Here is a 25821-nt window from a genome sequence, read left to right as displayed (position 1 = left end):
ACAGATATACATATTTCTGACATAAGTAGATACATCTGAATTTTTTTATCAGCTGGTGATTCAAGAATCCTTCTTTGGTATATCTGTGTTAGTCTTTCTCCCTTCCCAGAGAACTTTGAGACCTGTACTTTTGTGAAGAGCCCTTGCATTTTTAACTAACATTACTAAACACTCTGGAACAACAAATGCTGATGGTTAATGAAATATCTCCCCCCCCCCAAATGTTTCTTAGATGGCTAGTGCCTGGAAAAAGCAGTCTAGGGCAGTTGTTCTCAAACTCACCAGGAGTTTGAGAACCAATGGTGCTTGTGGCGACAGGGACTCGGAGGGGGGATGTGTCCCGGAGGCGCCACAGAGATTGCTGCGCTGTGGGCACTCAGAGGCTTTTCTTGCTACTGGGGTGGGGGGGTCAGCAAGCCTTGGAGAAGCTCTGGGAGGCCCACAGCCCTGTCTGTGGGTGTCCTCCAAGTGATTTATCACTCCAATCTGCAGGTCAAAGCGACTTCCGGTTTACTGGGAGACACATGGGATAAACCAGAAGTCGCTACAACCTGCAGATCAGAGCAATAAATTGCTTGGAGGAGATCAGCAGAGGAGGCTGAGGGCCCTCCCAGACCATCTTCAAGGCTTACTAACTCCCCCAGGGAGGAAGACAAGCCTCTGGGTGCCTGCAATGTCATGATAGCTGCGGCATCACTAGGGCACCCATTCCTTGATCACTCCCTTTAAGAGGGAATGGCCCTTTTTTTGTTCCTGTGGCGAGCTTTGAGCATCAGTGGTCTAGGGTATCAAGTTCTCCAGCCTCTTTAACATCAAAGGCTGCTCCATGCAGATTCTTTCTCACTCAGGTTCAAATGTTAACCAGACAGCCAGACAAAAAAGTATGTTTGAAGAAAAAAGTTGTATTGATATACAGAAGAGGATGTAAGTAAAAGCAAATATACATAAGTGCTTTTAGTAAAAGAATGGTTTTAGTGCAGACGGATTTCAGTGGCGCAGGCTCCGGGGCTTGCCTGTATAGTTCCTAATCCACCAGTGAAATCCAAGGGGCATTGGCTTTCTTGTGGGGGTGTTATAATTGTGTGCAAAACAGATTCTAGGAAGACCCAAGAGCTTGTTTCTCATACTAAAACCTCCTTCTGTCCCCTACTATTCCTTGAAGCAGCTAGTTTTTGCTACAAAAACAGCTTTCTCATCTGGGCCTAGCCTTTCCATTATCTAAAATATGTGAGAAGAGATAAACAGCACTGGACACTGCTCTGAGTGTGTAAAGGAAAGGGAGGAGGGTAAGAAAACAAAATAACATTGCTGCTGGAGATTTGGGGCTCCATGAAAATGGTGAAAGTTCATTGACTCCTTGAGAGTGTCATTTTCTTCATATATGCCTTCCACTGACTATACCATCACTAGATGACAATTCCAAGCATTCTCTGTAGAAAACGGTGATAAGCTGTTATAAACCAAATGCATGTTTGTAGAGTAGGACTGCAGTTCAATACACACAAGTGTTAGTGTACATAACACTTTGTTATGTGTTATGTTATGTTTTGTTATGTTATGTTAGTGTACATAACACTTTGAACATAATAGGACTTACTTCTGAGTAGACAGACTTCGGACTGCACTGTAAATGTGTATCTCTTGTGATTCCTACAGTCAGGTTCATACAATTTTGCCTGAGTGCTTCTGAAGAGTCAGTTCAGTCAGTTTCATTTGAATATCTACTGGTTTATCAGGAATCACAAAGACCCCAAGAAATTTATTTGTTTTTACTATAAATGTATAAGAACAACAAATGTAGCAGATGAGTGTAATATAACTTATTGCTCCAGTGTTCCAATGTAGCCGCCTTGGGTGCCCTTTGGAGAGAAAGACGGATTACAAATTCATTAAATAAAATAAAATAAATGTTCCAGGTAGTGCCTGGAAAAAGTCATCTAGAGCAAGGCACTCCGTACCCTGTCCCGCTGGCCAGATCCAGTGCATGGCTGAATTTGTAACCCCCACAGGTGAACAGAGCATTCCATTCTGCTGGGGAGCCTCCCAACATGCCGCCAGTCTCCCCCAAACTGCATGTCAGTTAGCCACTTCTGGGGTCAGTCGCCCAGCAGGCTTTGTGTCTGGATTTCCAGGCAGACATGGCTGGCCTGTAGGCAGTTTGTTGGAGATTGGTGGCATGGTAAGGATGGACGGCTCTCCAGCAGAATGGAGTGTTCCATTTGTACTGGGAAAGCCTTTCTCGGAACGCAGCCAACTCTTGTTTGAAGACTGCTAATCTGGGGCATCGGTTTCTTAAAGTGGAGTTTTACTGGCTTGTTGGGAAGTTGGATAGTCTGGATCTCTAGTGCATAGACGGAGCCAAAGTGGTATGCTGCCTTCCTTCATCCACTGGTTGGCAAACTTCAGTCTCGAAAGACTATGGTATAAGCCTACAGAACCCGGTGTTCCCAGGCGGTCTCCCATCCAAGTACTAACCAGGCCTGACCCTGCTTAGCTTCCGAGATCAGACGAGATTGGGCATGTGCAGGGTAACAGCTCTAGCTATTAAGGTTAAAAGATGTTAACCTCAACAGAGTACTTTGTAGCTTTTGTACTTATGAAAAACTGATAGAGTCTACTGAAGGTTTTCCATCTATTTTCAGGTAAAGACCTTTGCAGGTCTATTGAGCATGGCTGCGAACATGTTTGCATGAATAATAACAATTCGTACATCTGTCGATGCCATGAGGGGTTTATACTGGAAGAGAATGGGAAGACGTGCAGAGGTAAGCCTCCTGATCTTTATCCTGCATTTTCCTTTCTTCAGCAGATGTGCTTTGGTTTTTAAAAGGAATGGAGGTAGCATGCAAAAGTGCTATAAAATTTGAAGCCATGGAAAATGTATTTAGAATATATGGAGTATGCTGGGAGCCAGCAGTGTCAGGAACAACACTTGCCCTTTCAAACCAATAAACTTCTTTCTAAGGAATGAGGCTGTTTCAACTCCTACCCTCAGAAAGCTCTGCATGCTTCAGTTTTTCTCTGCCTTCAACTCCCAAAACCTTCCTTTTTCACAAACACAAATTCCCTTACTGATGCACAAATGTGTCTCCCGTACTCAACGTGGTGCCTCCTTTGGTGGATGGGGGAACTAACTGGAATACTGCAAAGCCTCATTTGATTTATCTCTTTACTAGAAAATGGAATTTTTCCAGGTGATAAATCAAATATTAGATTTACAGCATCCCAGGACAGAACTTTGTGTCATCCTGTATGTTCTTGAAGAGCAACATTAATAGCTCAGCGCCTCCTAGGGCTGATTCAAAAGTTGTTTGCTCAACACCCTAGGGTGCCATTTTTATGTCTAGTAAATAAGATAAAATGTGGCAGAGAATAAAATGTGACTGCCTTCACTGCAACATATTGGATAAATTATCAGTACATGCAGTGTTTACTGTTTTAACTTACTTTATCATTACCAATACATGTGATGCATAACCTCTGTTTCTACTGTGCCCATCCCTAATCCATCTTATAATGCCCATAATAAATTTATTTAAAAAGATTTATATCCCACCTTTCCATGTCTAACAAAATTCATAATAAATAATACGAGTCAATGGCAACATAAATGCACAAATTTAAAAATACAATAACAATAAAAAGCCATTAAAGCAATAAAATGCAAGACAAAAACCATGCCATTGGCAACCGTGCCATAGTGATAATGCCATTGTTTCTCCACTTGAAACCATAATTCATAGGTGATGCAATTAAAACTGGTACCAGAGAATGTTTTATAGCCAAGCAATACATTCACCAGAATATGGTGGTGTCTTCCTAGATAACACGTCAGCCTGCAGATGAGGGATTGCCATTTTGAGTGCTGTCCCATGTAAAATGCCTCAATGCATGTAGAGAACTAGCACATCAAGGAGAATGGTACTAGTCACGTCACTGTGACTAGTTGTTCACGTCACCGATTTCTTTCCAAATACTGTATATTGTTGTCCAAATACACCTCTGCTAATGGGGAAAGGGGGCTCTTTTCTTTGGCAGTAAGTACACAGTATGCAGAAGTGTACATCACAGAAGCCCAGCACCATTTTATTGTAAGAAAAGGGACCTGGGGAATATTTTGAACAGAGAAACATATAGAAGATACTTGAGCCTTTCCTACCCACTGTTTCATCACTTCAGAGTCCACCATTCCCCCCCCCCCCGACTTTTCACCTAGCATAGATCAAATAAGTAGATGAGAAATGAATTAAGGGCCTACTGCTACATTACTGAAACCACCTCTTCCGGAGCTGCTTTTTAGATTAAAAAAAATGAGTGTCTGCACTCAGTTATTCCTAAGTGTACATAATATATGTCATTCCTATAGTTCCAGCATAGATTGTTTGGGACAAAACCTGGACACTCTGTGCATGCTTATTAGGAATGTCTCTTTGTAGTATAATTTTAACAGTTTGATTTTAAAAGCCATTATTTAAGAGACCATCTGCAATCCAAAACTCTTTTCCATGCATCTATGGAATTCTGCCATGCAGCAGACGTTACCCCAGTAGTTCTCAAACTGTGAGCCATGGATCCTCAGGAAGCCATGGACACCAACCAGGGGAGCCACAGAATCCTTGTAAAAAAAAAACCACCACCCTATATGATGTATAAGATTTTAGCCCTAATGGGGAGCCACAACCAATGGTCTAAGTTAAGGGAGCCACTAGTCAAAAGAGTTTGGGAATCACTGGGTTACTCCATCTTTATCATGGAAGAACAGCCCTTTTTTGCATTAAGCGCCACGTAATGTGAGGCCCACTTAAGCCACTGGTTCTGGGTTTTCCTTTTCCATCCATCTCTTTGTGCGAGAAAAAATGTACAAGGTTCAGACTGAGAATTTTGAACTAATACTTCTGGTTGTAAAAAATTCATTATAGTAGCACCTGTCGTTGTAGTAAAGCCTACATTTTACTGCATCTACTATAAAGCCTAGTAAATGCAGTCAACCATAGATGAACTAATTGTAAGTAGTATTACAAAAAGAAACTACAAATGTTGTTTCTGCCAGAAAACCTCCCATTTATCAGATCTCTGAGTTCAAAGGTCAAAATTTTTACACACAAACCTCTTGGGGTCAAATGAGATATATGCTGAACTGCACAACTTGGCCCAGTGGAGGGTTAGTTTATAAATAGCACAGTGGGAAGCAAAGCATTGCGAAGCCCCAGTGGAAGAGTAAGAGGAATTGAGTACTTTGCCTTTGACATAGTTTTATTCCCAGTTGCATCCCTCCCCATATGCTATTCTTAGGGGGAATTTCCATTGGCTTTCAGTGGGTTTCCCCCCCAACTAAAAGTAGCATGTCCAGCAGGGACATGATCAGGATCCAACTACAGTAGGGGCAAAGTAGTAAATTTCTCTTGCACCCCACTGTGGTTTTCCCATTCTTTTCAACCCCTCCCCCATCTCAAACAAAGGGGAAGGGTGCTACTGGGAATAAAACTATGCCAAGGGCAGAGTACTCATTCTACACCTCCACTGGGGTGTTGCCACGTTTTGCTGCCTCTCCTCCCCCCCCCCCCAAATTCTATTTATAAATAAAACTAACGCACCATCAGGCCATATTGCCATTATTAGGAGCATGTTTAGTTTGATCTTTAAATGAACGGTGTCCTCACGTCATTTTACCAACACTGTGCACTTTTTATATAAATTGAAGGTTCCAACTCAGGCGTTAAAACAGGTCTCTGCCCGAAGCTGGAAGCAATAAAGTTTTAAACCCAGTTGTAAAGCCCAGTCAAGAATGGAAAGATTTCCATTCTTTCTCTCCGCTTCCTAATGTTACCCTCCCCGGTGTGGTTACAATAAGAAGCCCTATTCACTCTTACACTGCACAAGATTATTTTATCCAGTGACAGAATGTTCTGTTTTTTTTACTGAATTTTCATGAAGTGATTTTCTGTTCAGGTAAGATTCATACTTCAATTCATACTTCAATTTCTCATTTTTTAAACAAAATTTAACAGGGTGCACTGAAGGTCCAATTGATCTGGTGTTCGTGATAGATGGTTCAAAAAGCCTTGGAGAAAATAACTTTGAAATTGTCAAGGAATTTGTCATTGGGATTTTGGACTCTCTTACAATCTCTCCCAAAGCTGCCCGTGTTGGTTTGCTGCAATATTCCACTCAGGTCCGCACAGAATTTACACTGAAGCAATTCAGCACAGCCAAAGACATGAAGAGAGCAGTATCCCAAATGAAATATATGGGGAAAGGCTCCATGACCGGCCTTGCCTTGAAGCAGATGACTGAGAGGAGCTTCACTGAAGTGGAGGGAGCCAGACGCTTCTCAGCAAAGGTGCCCAGACTGTCCATTGTATTTACAGATGGAAGGGCTCAAGACGATGTTTCTGAATGGGCTTCTAAAGCAAAGCAAAGTGGTAAGATGCAAGTTTACTTGGAACCATCAGTTTTATGGAGCTGCAGAAAAGAAGCCTGCCCTGCGAGCTGCTTGTAGGGAGGAGGAATGGGGTCTAAATGCATACACTTCTCAGACGCACTTCCCAACAGAAGGTGGGTGGAGGAGGGCAGAGAGGTTGTAGAAAGGGGGGATCTGAAAGGCAGAGAGGAAGGCAGAGAGTGAAGGGCTGGTGAAGGCCCTGTAATGAATTGGAGTGGAAGTTCCTTGGGAAGAGAAGGGGCAAAGGTCACCCAGGGTCTGCTGCTGCACAAGTTGTAGTGGGGAAGACCTAGAAGAGCCTGGTCTGCTGCTGCAAATGTGAGGCCAACTGCTGGACTGGCAGCCACAGAGTTCTATTTGGAGACTTTACTACCTATTTTTGGATCCTGCATTGTGCTCCACCCACAACAAAGTTTCTCTTCTTACCTACTGCATTGTAAATCCTCTGTGATCATTAGTCAGGTGTCAGTGTGGTTTCTGGAACCCACCAGAGTTGGTGCAGAGGCTGCGATCCTGAAGTGCTTTCAGCACTTGCCCCCAGTTCTGCTTTCACAGGATGCTGCATCCTTTTGTTACAACAGTTTTAATTCAGCTCATGTGGCTGCTGTTTTGAGAGAACTGGACACACACAAGCTCTGGCACAAAGGAGCTGGCTGGATTGTGGCCCAAATAATTAAGAAACTGCAGTTGAACATAAGGGAGTGTCCTGTATGAGAGTGTCCTGTTGAGAATAATTGCTGCTTCCACTGCTTATGCTGAATTTGAGGTGCCAATTTAGAACACATTGCAATACCACTTGCATTTTTTAATTTGGATTTGCAAGTACAGGTGCAGGCCTGTACTTCTTAAGCTCTGAAATGATAGAGCCACATGTGGACCTTTTTGTACACTGGAGTGCCTGCGTGATGGTGGCAACTGTACTGGGACTGGGACTGGGATGCCCAGAGCTAGTAGGGTTCTTTTGTACATTGCAAGAAACTGAGCTGTGGTGAGTTAACTTCTGGGGCTATCCAGGTTGAAAAGCTTACACTGAAGTCATAAGTCAAACATGGCACATACTGTTATTTTCTGTGTCTTTAGCTATGTCAAAGATTATGCTAGAATGAGACTTGTGACCACTGCTCAGTGAAACCCTGAGCAGAGTTCGTGCTGAGCATGAATTTCAGCCCTGAATATGTTGTTGTTGAAATTTTCCTGTTTCAGTAACAGACTGCAGCATAGGTAATTCATTCATGAAAATTTTAAAAAGGGTTTTAGAATGAGGGGTATAATTTTTCTCTTATATAAGGCTGTTTAGGGAATCATAATACAAGGATTCAAAATGGAAAAGGGTTGTGTTGTGATGTTTTGTTGGAACAGAAGCAATATGGCAGAAGGAAATAGGGATGTATGTTATTGTTGAAAGCACACACCCTTCTCCCGAATTTTCACTGAAATTTTAAAAAAATTGACATTAGCAGCTGTCTGGAGAAAGACTTTTTCAGTAACAATAGTTCCTTTGACTGATTGTGAATCTTTCTTTTTTCACTAACTGTGGAATCCTTATTAAAATTACAGTACAGTACAATCCTATGTATGTCTACTCAGAAGCAAGACCTATTAAATTCAGTGGGACTTGCTTCCTAGGGAAGTATGCATGGGATTGCAGCTTCAAACTATACGGACAAAAAAAATTGTGTGTGTGTGTGTGTGTGTGTGTGTGTGTGTGTGTGTGTAAAAATAAAGATTGCCAGCTTCTTTGGGTCAGGAACCATTTTCTTATTCCTTCAGTTAATTGCTTTGATAATTTTGGGTGTATTATGTGTTACTTTGTTGAAAATCAATATAAATTATTATTTATTTATATTGTCCCTAAAACCTCCTGGTTGACAGTAGACCTTAAATCAATGAAATGAAATATAAAAAGAATACTAAGGTAAAACCTATTAAAATGTCTTGATTCTCCTCCCCACCGGCAAAATTATGTTTTGTTTCTATAAGGTGTCACATCATAATTAAACATGCTCTGCCTTAACATTTTACTGGTCTGGTAATAACAATGAACCGTATCTTTCTTAGGAATCACCATATATGCTATTGGGATAGGAAAGGCAATTGAAGAAGAACTGCGAGAAATTGCTTCTGACCCTCCAGACAAACATCTTTTCTATGCTGAGAATTTTAGTGCCATGGAAGGAATTAGTGAAAAACTCCAAAAAAGAATCTGTGAAGGTATCAAGCATCACATTTATCTGACATTCAAGAAAACTGAACATTTAGCACAGACATAATTTGAAACTGCTTAGGAGCAAACTGACCATGAGACCTGAACATCTGCAGAATCACAGAAATTATGTGTAAAACATGATGAGCAATGAACCTCTGGGAGGAGTAATATTTCAGCTATTTATCACTTGGGGAATATATAACTTTATTCTAAGGCCAGGAACATATACAATCATTTGTACTACTTCTGCCAGTTTTAACAAGTCATGTATGAAATGTACAGTTCAGAAACCCAGGAGAACTGGTAACACCCTCCCCTTCCTATATACTGCAGTAAGATCAGCAGTACTGCTGAAAAACATTGTCGCCCATTTCTTCAGGAACGCTGGGTGGAAATTCAGTAATTTATGGTTTTCTATTAAGATGACTTGATGGCCAGCATTAGTCACATTTGAAAGAGTCTGTTGGAATACTGCAGAAGTAAGTTGGCACAGCTGCATGGCAGGAAATAGAAAATCACTGTAAGGACTTATTTTCATGCAGAATGATGTTCAGAAGATGAGCACTTCGAGACATGCCCTGAACTTGAACAACACCAATCCTGCAGTTCAGTTCTTTGGTCGGTGGGTCTGGCAAGAGCTTTCTAAATTGGATTCCTGACAGCCAGAGTAGACTTCTTCACTATACTATTAGATTAGGGCCTAGCATGTAAGCAAACCCTGCATTGACTGGGATGTACATTCAGTTTCTCTCGAAAGTTCCTCCTGCAGTCATTGACCACATTCATATATGGCCCAAAAAGCCCAAGAAGTCCTCGATCATGCTACTCAGAGCCATGTATGAAAATATTCCATGTGTAATCAGAAGTTAGTTACAGATAAGCTGGTACTTAGTGATTATTTCTGTTTTGAGAATACAAGGGTTTGCTTTGCTGATGCATTTCCCTACAAAGGATACATAATTTTATATTTTGTTAATGGAGAGCTATGAAACATTATGACTGAAGGAGGGGATTTCATTTTCCTTTTATTGCTCCACTTAGAGAAGTATTTATTTTTCACATTTTTATACCACCCTTCCTCCAAGGAGCTGAGGGTGGTGTACAGGGTTCCTCCCCTCCTTTTCTCTTTACAACAACCCTGTGAGGTAGGTGAGTCTGAGAGATAGTGACTGGCCCAAGATCACCCAGGAAGCTTCATGGCTGAGTGGGGATTTGAACCTAGATCTTACAAAGGTCTAAGTTCAACTCCAGAGCTACTATACCATCCTGGCTCTCTGGAAATATTGGTGGAAGAGGCAAGGGAAAGGAAGGGGAGTCTTGTTCTTCCTTTGTCCATCATATTCTCTCTCACAGTGTCTTCCCTGTCATAGAGACAGTGTGTAGAGAAATGCAGCAGCTTCCCTTGCTGCTAATCAGTCCAGGGGTCACACTGGCAAGCAGTTAGATAGAAGAGCTAGAGACAAGTATGTAGTCAGGTCAAGGTCATGAAGACAGTCAGAAATCAAGATCTAGAGCAGTGAATAAGAGGCAGATATATAGTCAAGATCATACAGATAGGTTCCAAAAGGTAGCAGTCCAAGACAAGGCAAGGCACAGAAGTCTGCACGGCTACTCTACCAACCAGTTGCTACACTGTGAGAAGATTGAGCCAACAAGTTACATAGGGTCATTTTTTTGGTGCAGAGAGGCAATGAGCATCTTCCTTTTGTAGTTTTTAACAGCCTACACTTGCCATGTCAATCTTGCTTGTATCTTCTTGTGGTGGTGAATGATACTGATTTGTGCGATCTATACTACTCTCAAACTATCATTATTCATGTCTGACAATATTTCTTCCAGGTCTGAAGGGCCATCAGAATTTACCTGCAGAAGCATTTCATTCGGAAGGTTTGGGATTTTCAGTCTATGCGTATTTTCACTTTGGCTGGTTCTTCCCTAATTGTGTTCTGTAGTTTGTCCTCCTTTCCAGACAAAGGAATACTGGACCATGTTCACTGTAATGCTACCTATGATTTTCTATCCACATGTGACTATAAATGTCAGAGGGCAAATCCCACAAGTTTTAAAACCCAACTCACAAGATTCATTGCCCATTTTTCCTTTCTTTTACAACACTCTTTTTTGAATGGGAGTTCTGGGAAGAAAAATGCAAGTTTTCCTTTCTTGCACTCTCCCCTCCTTTGTTTGTAGCCAATTCTTCTAGGGTTGCACTTTTCCCAGACAAGACTAAGGCTTGCTCATGCTCAGTTCCAGAATGGTCAGTTCACATGCTCCTGTTCCCTTCTTCTGTGCACATTGACAGGAGCAGCCCAAGGAGATCCCCACCCTTGCCACGGTGAACCTTTAAAAAAAAAAGGAAGCTTATGTGCACATTGTGTGTCCATGCCTCTGTTTCGGTGTCCTCTTCCTTGCCTGCCCAGTTGCTTAAGGAGGCAGCCAGGTGAGCAAAGAAAGGTGGGCAGGGCAGAATCCTCCCACACCACTTACTTCTTACCTCAAGGTCTACTACCACCTGCTTGTCCCTGGTGGCCCTGTTGAAGCAAACATGATAGGCAGAGCATACTAAGAGTGCTCTTCGTGTTATCCTCTCATCTTATTTGTTTCAACAGGGCCAGGTCAAGTAAGCAGGATGTAAAGAAGGTGATGAACCTCAAGATGTGGCAGGGAGGGGCTCCATCCTACCTCTCTCCCCATTAGCCACCCAGCTGCTTCCCTAAGCAACCAAGCAAGCAAGGAGGAGGAGGCAAAAACAGTAGGTATAGGATATGAAGGGTCTCTGGCTCCTTCTTGCCCACTTGGCCTTCAGGCAAGAAGGAATGAAGATGGTACCAAGTGACTGTTCTGATAACTTGTGAAAGTGAGCAACCAAAATAGAATTGCTATGCTGCTGCTTCATGCATTTCCACTGCTATGATCACTTGGCAGTGGAGGAAGAAGTGGGCTGCCACAGCCACAATTATTTTCCTACTTGCTGTCAGCAACTGGGCGAGAGTGGGGGACAGCAAACAGATGCAGGGCACCACTTATCACTTTGTGTCCCCTCCAACCAGTCACTCAAAGCAGTTCACCTCATGGCTTGGTCCCCCTGCACACCAGTGCTGCTTCTAGGAATGGGGCTGGTGCATTTGGGCAAGCAGCACCAGCACAAGCGGTATGACTGATCACATCTGGGAGAAGAGTCTAAGAGCCAGATTGCTTACCAGAAGTGTTCATCAGTTGGAGGGCTGTGTTAGAGGCTTTTACATCTGGATCTGGCCCCTGGACCTTGCTTTGCCCACCTTTCCTATATCTAGAGGTGTATGAAAATGGTTTTATTTTTTTACAGATTTTGTGAATTGAAAAAATGAAAAAGGCAGAAAGTGATGTTATGTGTTTTTTATTCCAAGTTCTCATTCCACGTCCTCATTTTTATTAATTTTAAATGCTTTAAAAATGTACTAGGTAGATGATACAGATGATATAGGGCAGCAGATGCAACCATGGTATTATTTCTAATTGGAAAAGTAATCTGTTTCTGGAAAATATCTTAAACACCAAATGCAGTGTTTTTGTGTTTTTATGTGGTTATAAACACCTCTACCTATAATGTACAATATGGCTGGGTTTCTAATTATTTTAACCTTAGTTTTCTTTTCTGTGTGGTTCTCTGTAGAACCTGAGGCAGCTACCCTAGCAATCACAGATGTTCTTGCCTGTTCCAATTTTGCAGTTCACCACAAGTATCTTTTTGAAGAAAAGCAGTTGCGATCAACAGCAGCTTCAGGTGAATCAGTTTTCCATTCTGTGTAAATGATATTTATCAGAGATGTAATGATTTGGTGATCTGTATTGGTTTAGTGCCGTCCTGTGTTATCACACAGTGATAAGGACTAGTCTTTGGTTGCCTCCAATTCTTGCCCTATGTATTGTTAACTCATTACAGCCAGTACTGAAGTGGAATGCGAAGAAAACCCCTCTAGATCAGTCTGAATCAAAAAGCACATTGAGCATGTGTTTCTGCCAGTGTTTCCAATGTTAAATTAAATAAGCTAATCCTGGGGTTGCCTGGATCAGGTTTATTGCACCCACAGGTGCTGGATGTACATCACTTCCCCACCCCCAGGGAAAGGTCATAGTTCAGTGATGCCTGGAGGAGGATCCATGTTCAAGCCTTGGCATCTCCAGATAGGACAGAGAAAACTTCCTGTCTGAAACCCTGAAATCAGGCTGCCAGTCTGTGTCAACAATGCTGAGCTAGATGCGACTAGTGGCCTGACTCAGTATAAGGCAGCTTCTTATTTAATCCTCTCATCCCCTATAATCTTTATAGAGTCTGATCTAGGATGATCTGCACATAGATTCTTTCTGTATCAGCACAATAGCTTTAAACTTCTAGTCAGGTGAATAAATCTACACTATTTTTCATACATGTGAACACATATGCACGCACAAATTGATCAGCAAAAACTCTCCGATGCCTCTTCTCAGCCCTATTCGTGCTCTCCAAACTTTCTTACTGATTATAGTACAGTAGTTGCATTTTATATGTTGGAAATACTGTATATTTGATTTAGCAGCATTGTTGTTGGAGTGTGTTTTCTTTCTGAACACTTCTCACCCACTTTTCAGGAAATCCTTCAGAAGATAAGAAAGACCCGTGCAAATGTGAAAACCTTATGACATTCCAGAACTTTGCAAATGCTGAAGTTAAAAAACTAACACGGCAACATATCCTTTTATGTATATATATACACACACATATTCCTGTTTCAGACATTTATACGTTCTTTCATTAAGAAGAAAATCTAATAAGGGAACTGAGATAAAGCCAGACTAGTAATAACTTCTATATTAACATTTATAGTTCTTTGTATTGAAGCTACTTGATGGGACAGTGAAGTTGTTTCATTTGGCTGCAATCTCATCCACAGCTAGCAACTCACTAGGATGTTCCCACACATCCTTTGAGATGTGAGCCAGGAGAGCTATTTCTACAAAATATGTGGTTCCCCAGAACTGCTCCAGTCACTGCTGCTCAGCTTTCCAACAACATAGACTTTTCCTCTAATGATCCCTTAGCCTGTTGAACTGTGTTTGAACCACTGAGGCCTGAAGGGTAAGCAGCAGTGATTGGACATGATATGTGATGTGCCTCTCCCCATTACTGACCTCTAGACCAGTGCAAGTTGTATTGTTGTGTTAAACAAAGAATATCAGTGATGATAAATGTGAAGCACAAGCTCCCTCTAACTGCAATCTTGCAGTATGACAAGTTAGCATATCATGGGAAATTCAAGTTTTGCAAGCCAGATCTAATTGGCAGTAGCAGTGGCAAGTAAACATTTAGGACCAGATATAACATCAGGTAAGGAAACATCAGGTAAGGAAGCCAATGCTGCCATCATGGGAATATGTCATCCAGCAGGGACAACTAAAGATGCGTCACTTATGTACTGTACTAATCTAAGGGTTTTTGCAGACCTGTATCTTTGCCCTTGAATTCAGCTGCTCTGGCACAACATACATTCCACAGATGAGTTAGGTATTTCAATAGGATTATAACTGATGTAGGTCTTCAACAGATGGATCAGGCCCCAGAAGTTGTTCACAACCCAACCTCAGGTGGGTTGCTACAGGTCTCCATCATTTTGCTTTGAGATTTGACCTGCTGGAGATTTTGCTTTAGTCAAGCCACCCTTCCTCTCCCTCTGTTGGCCTTCCTTAGTCTCCCACCCATCTACTTACTCCCCTGCTATGGCACTCCTTCTGTCTTGCCTTCCGTTTTTTCTCTCTACATTGAGGACATGTAGTTGCAATACTACTGACCCCCCTCCTCTCCTATGAGAAGAATCAACACAACTGCAGTGCATGATGATTGGCAGCCACTGGGTGGGGAAAAGCTGTTGCAACTCATTCATCCTTCTGTCTCACCCCTTTATCTCTTGAAGGTGGGTCCAATGTCGCAGTTTTGGATTTGCAATGTGTATAGAGCAGCAGTCTCCAAACCACGGCCCATGCTGCAGCCAGTGATTGCAACTGGGCACGGCCATGCCGAAGCCCTACCATTCCACCCTACAGCTTCCACTTTTTATGCTCGAATGTTCTGAGCCTCTCGCAGGGCAGCTGCTTCCCTGGGAAATCGCCCAAGAAAGCACTGATTTCCCAGTGAAGTGGCTACCTGCCACAAGGCTTGGCAACGTTTGGGCATGAAAAGTTAAGCTGCAGAGCGGAACGGTAAGGCTCTGGCACTGCCACACCCAGACATGATCAGGCACCCTGGTTCAGTTTGGAGGCCCCTGGATAGAGCATAGTAGGGCCAACTTGCTTTAATTGTCCTGTGCAGGATGCCCAGTAGCTAAATCTGCAGTCTCATATGGCACTGTGCACCTAAAACAGGTTCTGTATTTTATAAGTCTCCATAAACATCAAAAGAGAATGAATGGAAAAGTTGTGAAGTATGGAGTACTGTAATATGGCAGTCTCCCTTATGAATTATGGCTTTGCATTTTGTCTCATCCCTTTCAGATTTTAATCAATGTTCTTACAGAAGAATCTGCTCTTCAAAACACACATACACACAGCAGCTAGGTAGGACTTGATTAGCACTACACAAATAGAAGACATGATTACCTCCTGAAGGGATGGTTCTTGGTTATGTTTTGATAAGTATGAAAGGCTACAGACCGGACAGAAGCATGCTTTCACACACATGCACACACTCTTGATATTGATGGGGATACATTTTTGCTTCTGCAGAGCAATACTCATAGTCATTAACTACGTGCATGCAACATCTGATGCAAGTAGGGACAAGGATGCCCTTATTGCATGCAACCAGCTGGATTCCAACATTATAATCCTTGATGTAAACATTACTACAAGTACAGTGATTTGCCTTATTGCATATTAAACGTATTTTTCCCTTAACTTATGACTACTAGAAGAAATGTCAAAAAGAATGGAAGCCCTGGAAAATAGATTAAGGTACTGAGGAAGTGTTCTCAGCAGAAATATCTATTTATACCTCTGTAGAGAATGTATCGGAGGGGAGAACTTGGTGGTGCTAATATTTAAGAAATTACCACATTGTATTGCATTTGTGTGTGACTGCAGATAAAATGGTAAGATCAAATGTTTTTATATAATTGTACTATTTTCTTTTCAATTGACAAGCTATGTAATATAATAAACCAGTGCTCTGAACAAAGTTTATTACTGCTGCTGCTAATGGCCTTGCAGGTTCAATCTGTGTTCAATCTGCACTGTTAATGCAGGGCACAGAGAGGTGACAGAAATAAGTGCTTACCTATTCCTTCCTCTGCCAGTGTCTCCAGAGTGGAAACATGCCCTGGTGAGGATACTAGCAAGGAAAAACTGACAAAAGCAGGAAGGGTTAAGAACTGACCCTCCCACTTGCATTCATATTAATGAGCAGATATGTCAAGAAGAAGGAAATACATTCATGATGTAAACTGTAATTCCAGTCTTAGCTGTATCCCTCAAAATCATGAGAATCTATTTTTATTTTCTCTAAAGTACATTACTGGATCCCGTGGGTCACTTAAGTTCTGCTTATGATGAATTCCTTGACAAACTGCGCTTTCAGTTTTACAGTAAAGCAGCCCCTGCATCTGCGTAATTGTGTCTTTCCTAATAGTAGGATATAACCTTACTGTGTAAAGAGCAGTCCGAGTACTGACAAATGTTCTCTAAAAATAGAGGGAACAGGATATTACACAGAAAAATGGTTTTATGCCACAACGTACATTTAGGTTATTACAATTTCCAAACAAATTGACCATTAATAGTCTTGACAGCTCCATGCTTTGAATATCACAAGGACATACAGAGGCCAAATACTTACTTCCTTTCCCACTATCCTTTTTATCTCAAGCTCTCAGGATTATGTCTGGTGCCAAATTGCAATTATAGATTCAAAACAGAACATCTATTACTTAAAGCATTCTGGCTTTTGGGCTGAAACTTATTTTCAGTAACTGCTTATATGTTCATTAATGTAGACCAATGGCTTCTCTGCCAATTACGTCTGAATAACAGAGCAACTGTCTGAACCCAACCATTAGCTTCAAATGGAGTGAGGATCATTATTAACCCTTGTGTACAATGCAAATTACTTTTGTCTAAGGCAGGGGTCTCCAAACCCCGGCCCTGGGGTTTGATGCAGCCCGCAGCCAGCCTCTGTCCGGCCCACGACCAGCCTCTTGTCCCCTGAAAGCCCCTGGCCCACTTTGCTGAACTTGACTGGAACTATGCTCTGGTTGCACCTTGAGGGTGTTCTAAAGGCCAGGAGGTTGAATGACTGAGCCCATTCATTCATTTATTCACACACCTAAGTTCCATCTCTAATTTATTTATATAAATTTTATACTTAAATTTTTTTTCTGGTCCTCAAAACCTTGCCTGACATTTAATGTGGCCCTCTGGCCAAAAAGTTTGGAGACCCCTGGTTTAAGGCCTGACAGGATCAATCTTGTACCTGTAAAGGAGAGTTGTATGTTCATAAAAATGTTCAACCTAATAGCTTTGCCAAACAGGTCTGTATCTACATTTATCAGGTATAATGGAGACACTTCAGGAGTGCAAGGTACCAGAAAACCTAAAAGCATACATTCAATAGTGCTACCAGTGACTTCTTTTCCTCAGTTAACTCGATGAATAGATATTTGAAGGACCATTTTCAGTACTAGTTCTGAGCTAGATATGGCAAGCCTTCTTTTCACAGCTTTAAAGTAAAACACTTCAAGATGTGCTATAGCTGGTAAAGCAACACATCTTCTGATAAGGCGCACTGTCAAACACACAGCATCAGTGCTTCAAGGTTTGTACTGAACTTTCCTAGACTGCCAGGAACAATTTAACAATTACCCTGCAACAATTCAAACTACTTGGGTCCTGTACACCTACTAGAGAATACATTTTTATGCATCCTTTAGTGATAGATACCACAGTTGTAGATTAACACATGTTGCTGTACCTGTGCACAAATCTATAGGTTGACATGTGACTTTGGAAGACTGTTTAAGTGCCTTTAAGTATTCAAGACCTTTGCATTTGAACTGGTTCACTGTTGGTATTAGTGCTTAAGTGGGAGTACTTCTTTTACTGAGAGAAACCAGTGGTGTTCAACATTCTGAATTTCCTTGATTTTGCAAGTATTAAGACACCCAGAAGCTCTAGCAATCCTAAACCACGAAGATGAATAAGTGACAAAGATGAATAAATATCTTCGTCACTCTTATCTCAATTATTGTGAAAATGTGAAATCCTGTGATTTTTCCTATTATTAATTTTCACCCATGTTCTCTACTTTTCATTCTAGTGACCCTTCCAAAGAATTTTACTAATCTTGTTGAGAGCAGCAGGTTTCAAACTATGTTCCGAAGGCTAGATCTGGCACTATGAAAAAGTCTTCCTCACAGAGCTTACCATTCCATGCTACAGCCTCTTATCTTTCCATCCTATCTCCTCACATACTCTTTCTGGGCAGCTGTGTCCATCAGGAAATTAAGGAGTAAAGCCTGCTGGGGCAATGGAGAGTGGAAGTGGCTGCTTGATGCAAGTTTGTGGGATCAGATGGAAAGAAAAGAGCCTGCAGCATGGAATGGTAAGCACCGTGTCACATGGGAAGGCAGGCTTTTTTGTAATGCAGTGGCCCCACAGTTGGAGAGTGCTGGTTTAGAGTAAATGCTACTTTTCCATTTAGACAGGCAGAAACAGTCATAATCTCAACCACTAGAAACAAAACACTCAACCTTAATCGAATAGTGTTTCTTCAGCAGATTAACAGCTTCAGACTCTGCAGCATTTTGCAACTAACTCAAAATGATTGCTACTCCCTTAAAATGATGTGCTACTCCAACACATCTAAACTTCAAGTAAAACAAAGATTTGAAAATTGTGGCATTTACTAGACATCCAAGACAAAAATCAGAGCTGACTCCTACTAAAGCCAATGAGGTTCATATACACCAATTAAACAACCAGTATGACTTGGGTGAGCATGGTCCACACTGGCTTTAGTGGGAGTCAACAAGCTGTAGTCTGTGGCTTCTGTGATATTTTGACAGACTTTACTCCAGTTAGATCATGTATTGGATTATCTTGCTTTTTCTTTAATTGTTAGCCTGTGTAATTGTTTTTCCTCCATTGAACCCATAAGTGTGCACTCCAGCTTTCCACATCATGTCAGGTATCTGATAAAGTGATCTGCAGCTTATGAAATTTCACATCAATGAAAGATTTGTAACCAGTTTTATTACATAAAATTTATAAGTTCTGCAATTTATTTCTCACTGGTTTGCTCTGGCATGCTTCTGATGATGTCAGAATCACCTGTTGGGGAAAAAAAACATATTTTAATAAAGAGGTTGGAACAAAAAATATAAATGCCCTTCACATATAAATGCCTAAAAATGCCATCTATGCAGAACCTTCAGTGTAACCTACCCCCACCCTTACCTTGCAATTTTAATCTACTATGGTAAAGAATTTGCAATGCATCACATGGTTCCTTTCACACATTCATATTACAAAACAATTATAAACTCTAAATAGCCATATGTTGCTATGTTATCTCCGAATGTCACTTGCAGTTAAAAACCAGAACTAGAGACACAAACTAGCTCTGGGGACACACTGCATAGTGTTAATATAGCGAATGTCTAGCCTCCCCTGATCACTGGACTATCAGGACAGCGAGAATATTCGCAGTGTTAAAGATTCAAGCCACAATAGAACACAACAGAACATTTCTAGTTAAGAAATAATTTCATCAGAACAGACTGTCCTTAGTTTAGTAAGCACATTTGCAAAATCAATGTGGAATGTCTAGAATATCTGAGGCATTCAGAAGGAAAACTGCCACCTGAGCACATTCAACAAGATCTTATCAATCCTCAGTACTCATTTTTAACCACAAAATACTAGCTAACTGCAAACCAGAAGTTATAGGGTAAATTCTAATAAACTGCAGGAATCCAAACTAAGTCTTATAAATGATAATTTTGAATCAAAGCCAGCCAACATCCACGAACTCTCCATTCTGTAGTGAACTGCTCCAGAATGGAATAATCATCACCGCTTCCAGATGATGATAGTTAAATGACCTAATAGAAGTAACTCAACTCAAGCTTATCCAAGGTCTCAGATACAGCACACATACCTGGATCAATGATGGCCAGCGTGCATACTCTGTAATACTTTCCACAAGCTGTACCCAGTTCAATATTGTTCCCACTGTAGTGATGCACACCAGTTTTGGCCAGCATAGCATAGTACTCAATTTCTGATTTCCTGAGAATTCAAAAACATATAAAGATAATGCATGTGCTTACATTCACTACATGTCTGAAAATCAGGCTTTGAGTAATAAACCCAAGTTTCTTCCTAGTACTTGGTGAAGGATTTAATTATTTATGTCTGCAGCTTATGAGGCTGCAACTCTGATAAATTCTATCTATGAAGAGGGAACTAGTTGTTAAATGACACTTATAAACAAAACCAGATCTTTCACACTAGGTGTCACAAATGTGCTATAAAGCATGTTTGTTGCACCCAAAACACATTTGTTGCACTGGCATGGAGGTCTGTGCTGACTGCATCGACGCCTCTATTTGACCACCAGCAGAACCAAGGTAAGCACCAAGCAGCGGGGGGGGGGGGCATTTCTGAGCAGGAGAGGGCAGAAAGGGGGTGAGACAGGCCTGGGAGGCAGGTAGCACCGGTGAAGGCCTCCTTCACCAAATCCTAATGTCCCTCCTGGGCTCAGAAGCCTAACATGGGGCTTCTCAAGTCTGCGCCATCTAAATAGCTGACGCAGCTCTCAGAAGCCCCATTGAGCAGGCTGGGGCTTTATTTGGGGTCAGGCGATGGATGTCCCCTTACTCCAAGAGACCACCAGCTTGCTTGCATTCAGCACAGAACGCAGTGCAAGCTGTTTGGTGCCGGTGTTCCTATGCTGGATAAGATTGGACCCATAATCTTAGATCTTACCTAATACAACACATTTGGGCAAATACACAACATAATATTTTCTTTTCCCTTCATTTGTAACTTATCAATATTCCTTCCACTAAATTAATGAATGTTATACAATCCAATCATTTTTCTGTTATGACTCTTGATCAGAACCAACATCTGTAGTGGTTAAAAGACTACAATGTTAATCAAGACTTCTCCGGTTCAAATTTCACCTCTGCCATGAACTCATTAGGTAACCTCAGGCAAGGCATGACATCTCAGCTCTCCTTTTGCAGTATGGGGAAAATACTTATTGACCGTACTAGGTTGTTGCAACCACAACGTCAAAATAAAACGTGAAATGCTTTGCACACTCAAAAAGCACTGTACAAAAGTATTATTGCTTCTTGTAATACAATTAGCCTTACTTCTTACTTTCCAGTCTCCCAGAATTTTGCTACCAAATTGACTACCTCTCCACTAGCTTTCTGAAGCTGCAAGCATATTGCCTCAAATGTAAACACTACAGTTTCCTTGCTGGTCTGCTTCTCAATGGGAAAGGCCTCTAAGGACACAAGTGTGGTGAGGGAATCTTTATCTCCTTTCCTCACCTACACTGCACTGGGGGATGAAAGGGCACCCCCCACACACACACACTGGGAAGCAAGTTACTGAAAAAAATGTGGGAAGAAAAACGTGTGTCATGTGAAGACCTGATGCAACTGGATCCCAATAATACTAACCATAACCAAGATAAAACACTTCTAATAGGCTTAGAATTTATTTTCAAGATCTGTCATCTTTAACTCATTTTAAGTGAGCAGTTGGGAAAAGACATAAATAGCCTAATTTCAACAACAGAGTTTGGGAGCTTTTACATAAGTCAACTATCTATTATACACCTAGTTTATTTACAGAAAAAACAATTTCTAGCAGGTGCACGCTTACCTCAGAGCAGGGCAGTTGTTGGCTAGGATGACCAACTTTGCTTTGCCCTGTCGGATCATTTTCAGAGTCTGTTTGTATCCCAGTACATATTTACCACTTTTCATAACCAGTTGAAGTCTAGAGTTTATGGACTCTAGGGACTTTTTCTGTAAGAAAATGTGTAAGTGTAAGAGCTTCAAACTTATTTCACCATTTAAGTGCAAACACAAGATGTAAAGCAACCTTAAAACAATTTACAGTGCTGGTGACAGAGACCTATCTTGTTGTACTCTATATCAGGCACATGGCTACCCACCTGGACGCTGCTACACTGCTTACAAAGTACAATGCTTACAGAGCGCTTACAAGGGCACTCTTATACCTACCAAAACAAACTAAGATATGTAGCTCACAATAAATCAGACCACATTTCCATGTTTTGCCATCTTTAATCACAGCACTATGAAGAACTGTTCACAATCCAGATTCTCTGCCACTTTCACACATCGGAAATGGAGGCCATGCAGTAACTTCAGGCCTTCAGGACTGCAATATACATTATACCTGGTAAACCCTATTCTTGCATATGTGGATTGTATACCAAAATAAATCAATGCCACTTCATTGTTTTCCCTTATAAAGGAAAGAAAAGATTCCTTGCAAATGCTCCCTAGCTTTGGCCCAGGGACACAAGATCCAGGGTCAGCAAGAAAGACTTGCAAATTTCAACAACCAATGGGAAGTCACTGCTCAGCTCCCCTTATCTTTTGCACTCTTCACCCTGCCTGGCCTAAGTTCTCATAAAAACATAAGAGCCCTGCTGGATGAGAAAAAGGCCTACCCAGTCCAGCCCCCTGTATCCCACAGTGGCCCACCATATGCCCCCAGGGGGAATACAAGACAAGATACCTGCATCCTTCTGCACTCTCCTGCACCTGGCCTGAGGTAGCTCACTTCTAAAGCCAGGAAGTACATATCCATCATGGCTTGTAGCCTGTAATGGACTTTTCCTCTTGAAATCTGGTCCCCCTTTAAAGGCATCTAGGTCACACACCACCACCACATCCTGTAGCAAGGAGTTCCACAGACTAATGGCATGCTGGGTAAAGAAATATTTTCTTCTGTCTATCCTAACTCTCCCAACACTCAATTTTAGCAGATGTCCACCAGTTCCTTAGTGCCAGACGCCAACATCACAACCTGTGGCAAGGAGTTCTACAGACACTCCATTTTCATGGCTGCCACATGGTGCTGTGTGAGAGGGAAAAGAGCACCCCTACTCACTCTATCACCATACCCTGTGGCAAGGAGTTCCACAGACACTCCATCTCAGTGGCTGCCCCCTGGTGCTAGTGTAGTGTGGGAGAGAAAAGAACACCCCCCCACCCACTCTATCAGCATATCCTGTGACAAGGAGTTCCAGACACTCCACTTCAGCTGCCTCTGGTGCTGGTGTAGTGTGGGAGGGAAAAGAGCATCCCCCACCCACTCTATCAGCATGTCCTATGACAAGCAGTTCCACAGACACTCCGTTTCAGTGGCTGCCCCTGGTGCTGATGTAGTGTGAAAGGGAAAAGAGCATCCCCCTCTCCACTCTATCACCATATCCTGTGGCAAGGAGTTCCACAGACACTCCGTTTCAGTGGCTGCCCCTGGTGTTGTGTGGGAGGGAAAAGAGCATCCCCCACCCACACTTATCACCATGGCCTGTGGCAGGGCGTTCCACAGAAGTTCAGCCTGCCTCCATCCCTCCTGCAGTCCTGCCTGTCTCAGCCGCGGCCCCTCCAGACCGCAGAGCCCAGGCCTTGCACGGGAGCCCCAGACACGGAGTGCTGCTGCGCCCTGCGCCCGCCAGGCCGGGGCCTTCTACCGCCACGTGAGCCCTGCCGCCCCTCCGCGGTCCTCCACTCACCGTCTTCTTGGCGGCCACCATCTTCGCGGCTCACGTCCGGCCTGCCGTTACCTGCCGGGCGAGCAAGAGGGAGGTTAAGGCTCAGCCACTCGCGCCCCCCTCCGGACCCTCCCGCTGCTCCCCTCCCCTCGCCTCACCCCGGAGCCCGCTCACCAGAGAGGCGCCTCCAAGATGGCCGGAGAAAGAGGAAAGGAAGGACCTCCCAGCATGCAACGCGCCTAACCACGCGGCTCGGCCGCCTCGAAGACCCGAAACATCGCGAGAAGAGAAACCAGCCCCTCCCTCTGCGCGCCCGAGTTGTACCGAGCATGCGTACAGAGCAGCACCACCTCAAAGAGGGTACAGCACAGCGGTGACAAGGTCGCGCGACACGTCCGGGTCCCATTCGAGCGCAGGGCAATGGGGGGGCTGAGTTGCTATCGCCTTCAGCATTGCACTCCCGGAAGTGGCGGCTGCCCCAGCGCTGCCACATCATGCAACCCTATGAGCAGCCCAGCGCCATCCTCAAGGATGCTGCTGCACGCCTCCCAAGAGCCCCAGCCTTGCAGGTCTACTCAGAAGTAAGCCCCACTGTAGTCAGTGGGGCTTACTCCCAGGAAAGTGTGGACAGGACTGCAGCCTGTGAGCCCAATCCTATGCCTGTCTACTCAGAAGTAAGCCCCACTATAGACGATGGGGCTTACTCCCAGGAAAGTGTGGACAGGATTGCAGCCTTAAGCAGAATTGGTGCAACATTCAATTAGATAGCAATTGACTGATCAAGGGGAGGGGGGCTTTGCACGGCCTCTGACATTTTTAACTCAAGCCTGTAGATTCTGTTGTGTGTAATGCAATATCTTCCTGGGCACTGATATAGCTGAGAAACTAGGTGTGCATGTTCAGGACATAATTCTCCCTTTCAGTTTTGTGTATGCATCCAACTCACTCATCCACTTTCTATCACAGTGGATCTCAAATGTTTTAGCACCAAGATCCACTTTTTAGAATGATAATCTGTCCAGAACCTACCAGAAATGATGTTATTAACCCATTTTTGCCCAGCCCCCTTTTGCGTACATGCAACATTGGGCAGAAATGGCTTTAATGCCCAAAAGTGACATCATAAAGCAGGAAAATGTTTAACACCCCATACGACAAAATCATATCAAATTAAGCAAATTAAAAGTTTACAATATTGTTAAAAATTATTTGAAATAAAGAAGAACCTTTCTAACCCTCCCAAGCTGTTGCTGATCTGTTTTTTAAAAATCCTCAAACATCCCAAAGATAGTAATCCTATCCACATTTACTCAGCGGTAAGCCCCATTGGCTATCATTGTTACAAGCATATACATAGTAGCCTGTTAAAAGTACAGATCTGAAACATTTCCCCAAGTGCAGTCACATACCACAGTAGTGTCAAGTCTAACAGCCCAATCCTATGCATGTCTACTCAGAAGCAAGTTCCATTAAAGTCAATGAGACTTACTCCCAGAAAAGTGTGGATAGGACTGGGCTGTGATATATTAAAAACAAAATAACATTGAAATGAATGGCTCATGGCCCATCTAGTGGGCCATGATTCCCGAACCACTGTTCTAGCAGCTCATAAAATTTAACATCTGCTGGAACATTAAGCAACAGAAATCATCGCATCTGCTTTCAATAAATAGTTGTAAGTTGAACAGCTTGGCCTCTTTTTAACAGCCCAATACTATCCTGGGTGCATCATCTGCTGTATTCTGTGGGCTGGTTGGGGACTTTATAAAGAAAAAACTTACTTTCCAGCTGCTGCATGGGCCCCTATGCAACTCCTCAGCTCTTTTGCTGGCATAGATCTGAAGAGGGGTAGAGGTGTCCACGCTGGGATGAGGCTTTAGGATTTGGCTACTACCATTGTCCCAGTCAGGGAACAATTTGGTGATAAAAAATCACCACAGTCGGCCATGCCCTCATGGTGATGGGTCTTTAAACACTATAGCAACACCATGGGATGTAAAGGCCCCCCTGCTGCTGTAGTGTACACTGCAGGCATACGCAAGGCATCTGTGTATGGTGTAGTTCCACAGGAGCACCAAAGAAACATGAGATGTTATTCAGCATAGGCTGCCAAAGAATTCAATTTTCTGATAATCTCAGTTTTCATTTAAATGCAAAAAAAGAAAAAAACAACAACAAGCTTCTAGTCCTCAGGTCTGTAAAAATAAGCTTTGACATGTGTAAAAAATAATGCTTTGACATGTGTGGGCAATGCCTGATAAAATATCACAAGCCAAAGGATTGGCTCTTTTCCCGCTGAAGGCCTTAGGGATGGACCTCAACAAGTGGGAAACCCTGGCCTCTGAGCGGTCCGCTTGGAGGCAGGCTGTGCAGCTTGGCCTTTCCCAGTTTGAAGAG

The 25821-nt window shown here is 42.7% G+C and overlaps 2 protein-coding genes, 1 non-coding gene and 1 pseudogene across 3 annotated transcripts in view; 1 reads left to right on the top strand and 3 right to left on the bottom strand.

The window, feature by feature from the left end:
- Positions 1-15930, top strand: part of MATN2 (matrilin 2) — a 58082-nt gene extending 42152 nt beyond the window's left edge. The window contains exons 14-20 of the mRNA XM_066623225.1: positions 2643-2765; positions 6009-6422; positions 8501-8653; positions 10488-10535; positions 12301-12411; positions 13257-13355; positions 15566-15930. Of these exons, the coding sequence (XP_066479322.1) occupies positions 2643-2765; positions 6009-6422; positions 8501-8653; positions 10488-10535; positions 12301-12411; positions 13257-13355; positions 15566-15618 (1001 nt within the window). The 3' untranslated portion in view covers positions 15619-15930. The remainder of the gene's footprint in view (positions 1-2642; positions 2766-6008; positions 6423-8500; positions 8654-10487; positions 10536-12300; positions 12412-13256; positions 13356-15565) is intronic.
- On the bottom strand, positions 2427-2543 carry LOC136650048 (5S ribosomal RNA; annotated as a pseudogene).
- A 2950-nt stretch (positions 15931-18880) lies between the features above and the next one.
- Positions 18881-23657, bottom strand: RPL30 (ribosomal protein L30). Its single transcript, XM_066626257.1, has 5 exons — positions 23599-23657; positions 23446-23496; positions 21555-21700; positions 19810-19940; positions 18881-18980 (listed from the first exon to the last, which is right to left on the bottom strand). Exons 2-5 carry the CDS (start codon positions 23464-23466, stop codon positions 18931-18933), a joined length of 348 nt encoding a protein of 115 aa, XP_066482354.1. The 5' UTR covers positions 23467-23496; positions 23599-23657; the 3' UTR covers positions 18881-18930.
- LOC136650640 (small nucleolar RNA SNORA72) lies at positions 19226-19358 on the bottom strand. The gene has a single exon (XR_010794458.1). It is a non-coding gene; the product is annotated as a small nucleolar RNA SNORA72 (small nucleolar RNA).
- Positions 23658-25821: the final 2164 nt, after the last annotated feature.

Source organism: Tiliqua scincoides, chromosome 4 (assembly GCF_035046505.1).
Source record: "Tiliqua scincoides isolate rTilSci1 chromosome 4, rTilSci1.hap2, whole genome shotgun sequence".
NCBI classification, from domain to species: domain Eukaryota; kingdom Metazoa; phylum Chordata; class Lepidosauria; order Squamata; family Scincidae; genus Tiliqua; species Tiliqua scincoides.
Note: the sequence above shows the minus strand (reverse complement) of the source record. Positions and strands in the feature narration are given on the sequence as shown.

What these genes read in the sequence shown, in the direction of transcription:
- RPL30 (XM_066626257.1), bottom strand. Translation starts at nt 23,466, where the DNA reads ATGGTGGCCGCCAAGAAGACG. An exon ending in TGGTGGCCGCCAAGAAGACG is followed by an intron (nt 21,701 to 23,445) that starts GTGAGTGGAGGA and finishes ATTTTCTTACAG; the next exon opens with AAAAAGTCCCTAGAGTCCAT. An exon ending in AACAACTGCCCTGCTCTGAG is followed by an intron (nt 19,941 to 21,554) that starts GTAAGCGTGCAC and finishes TTGAATTCTCAG; the next exon opens with GAAATCAGAAATTGAGTACT.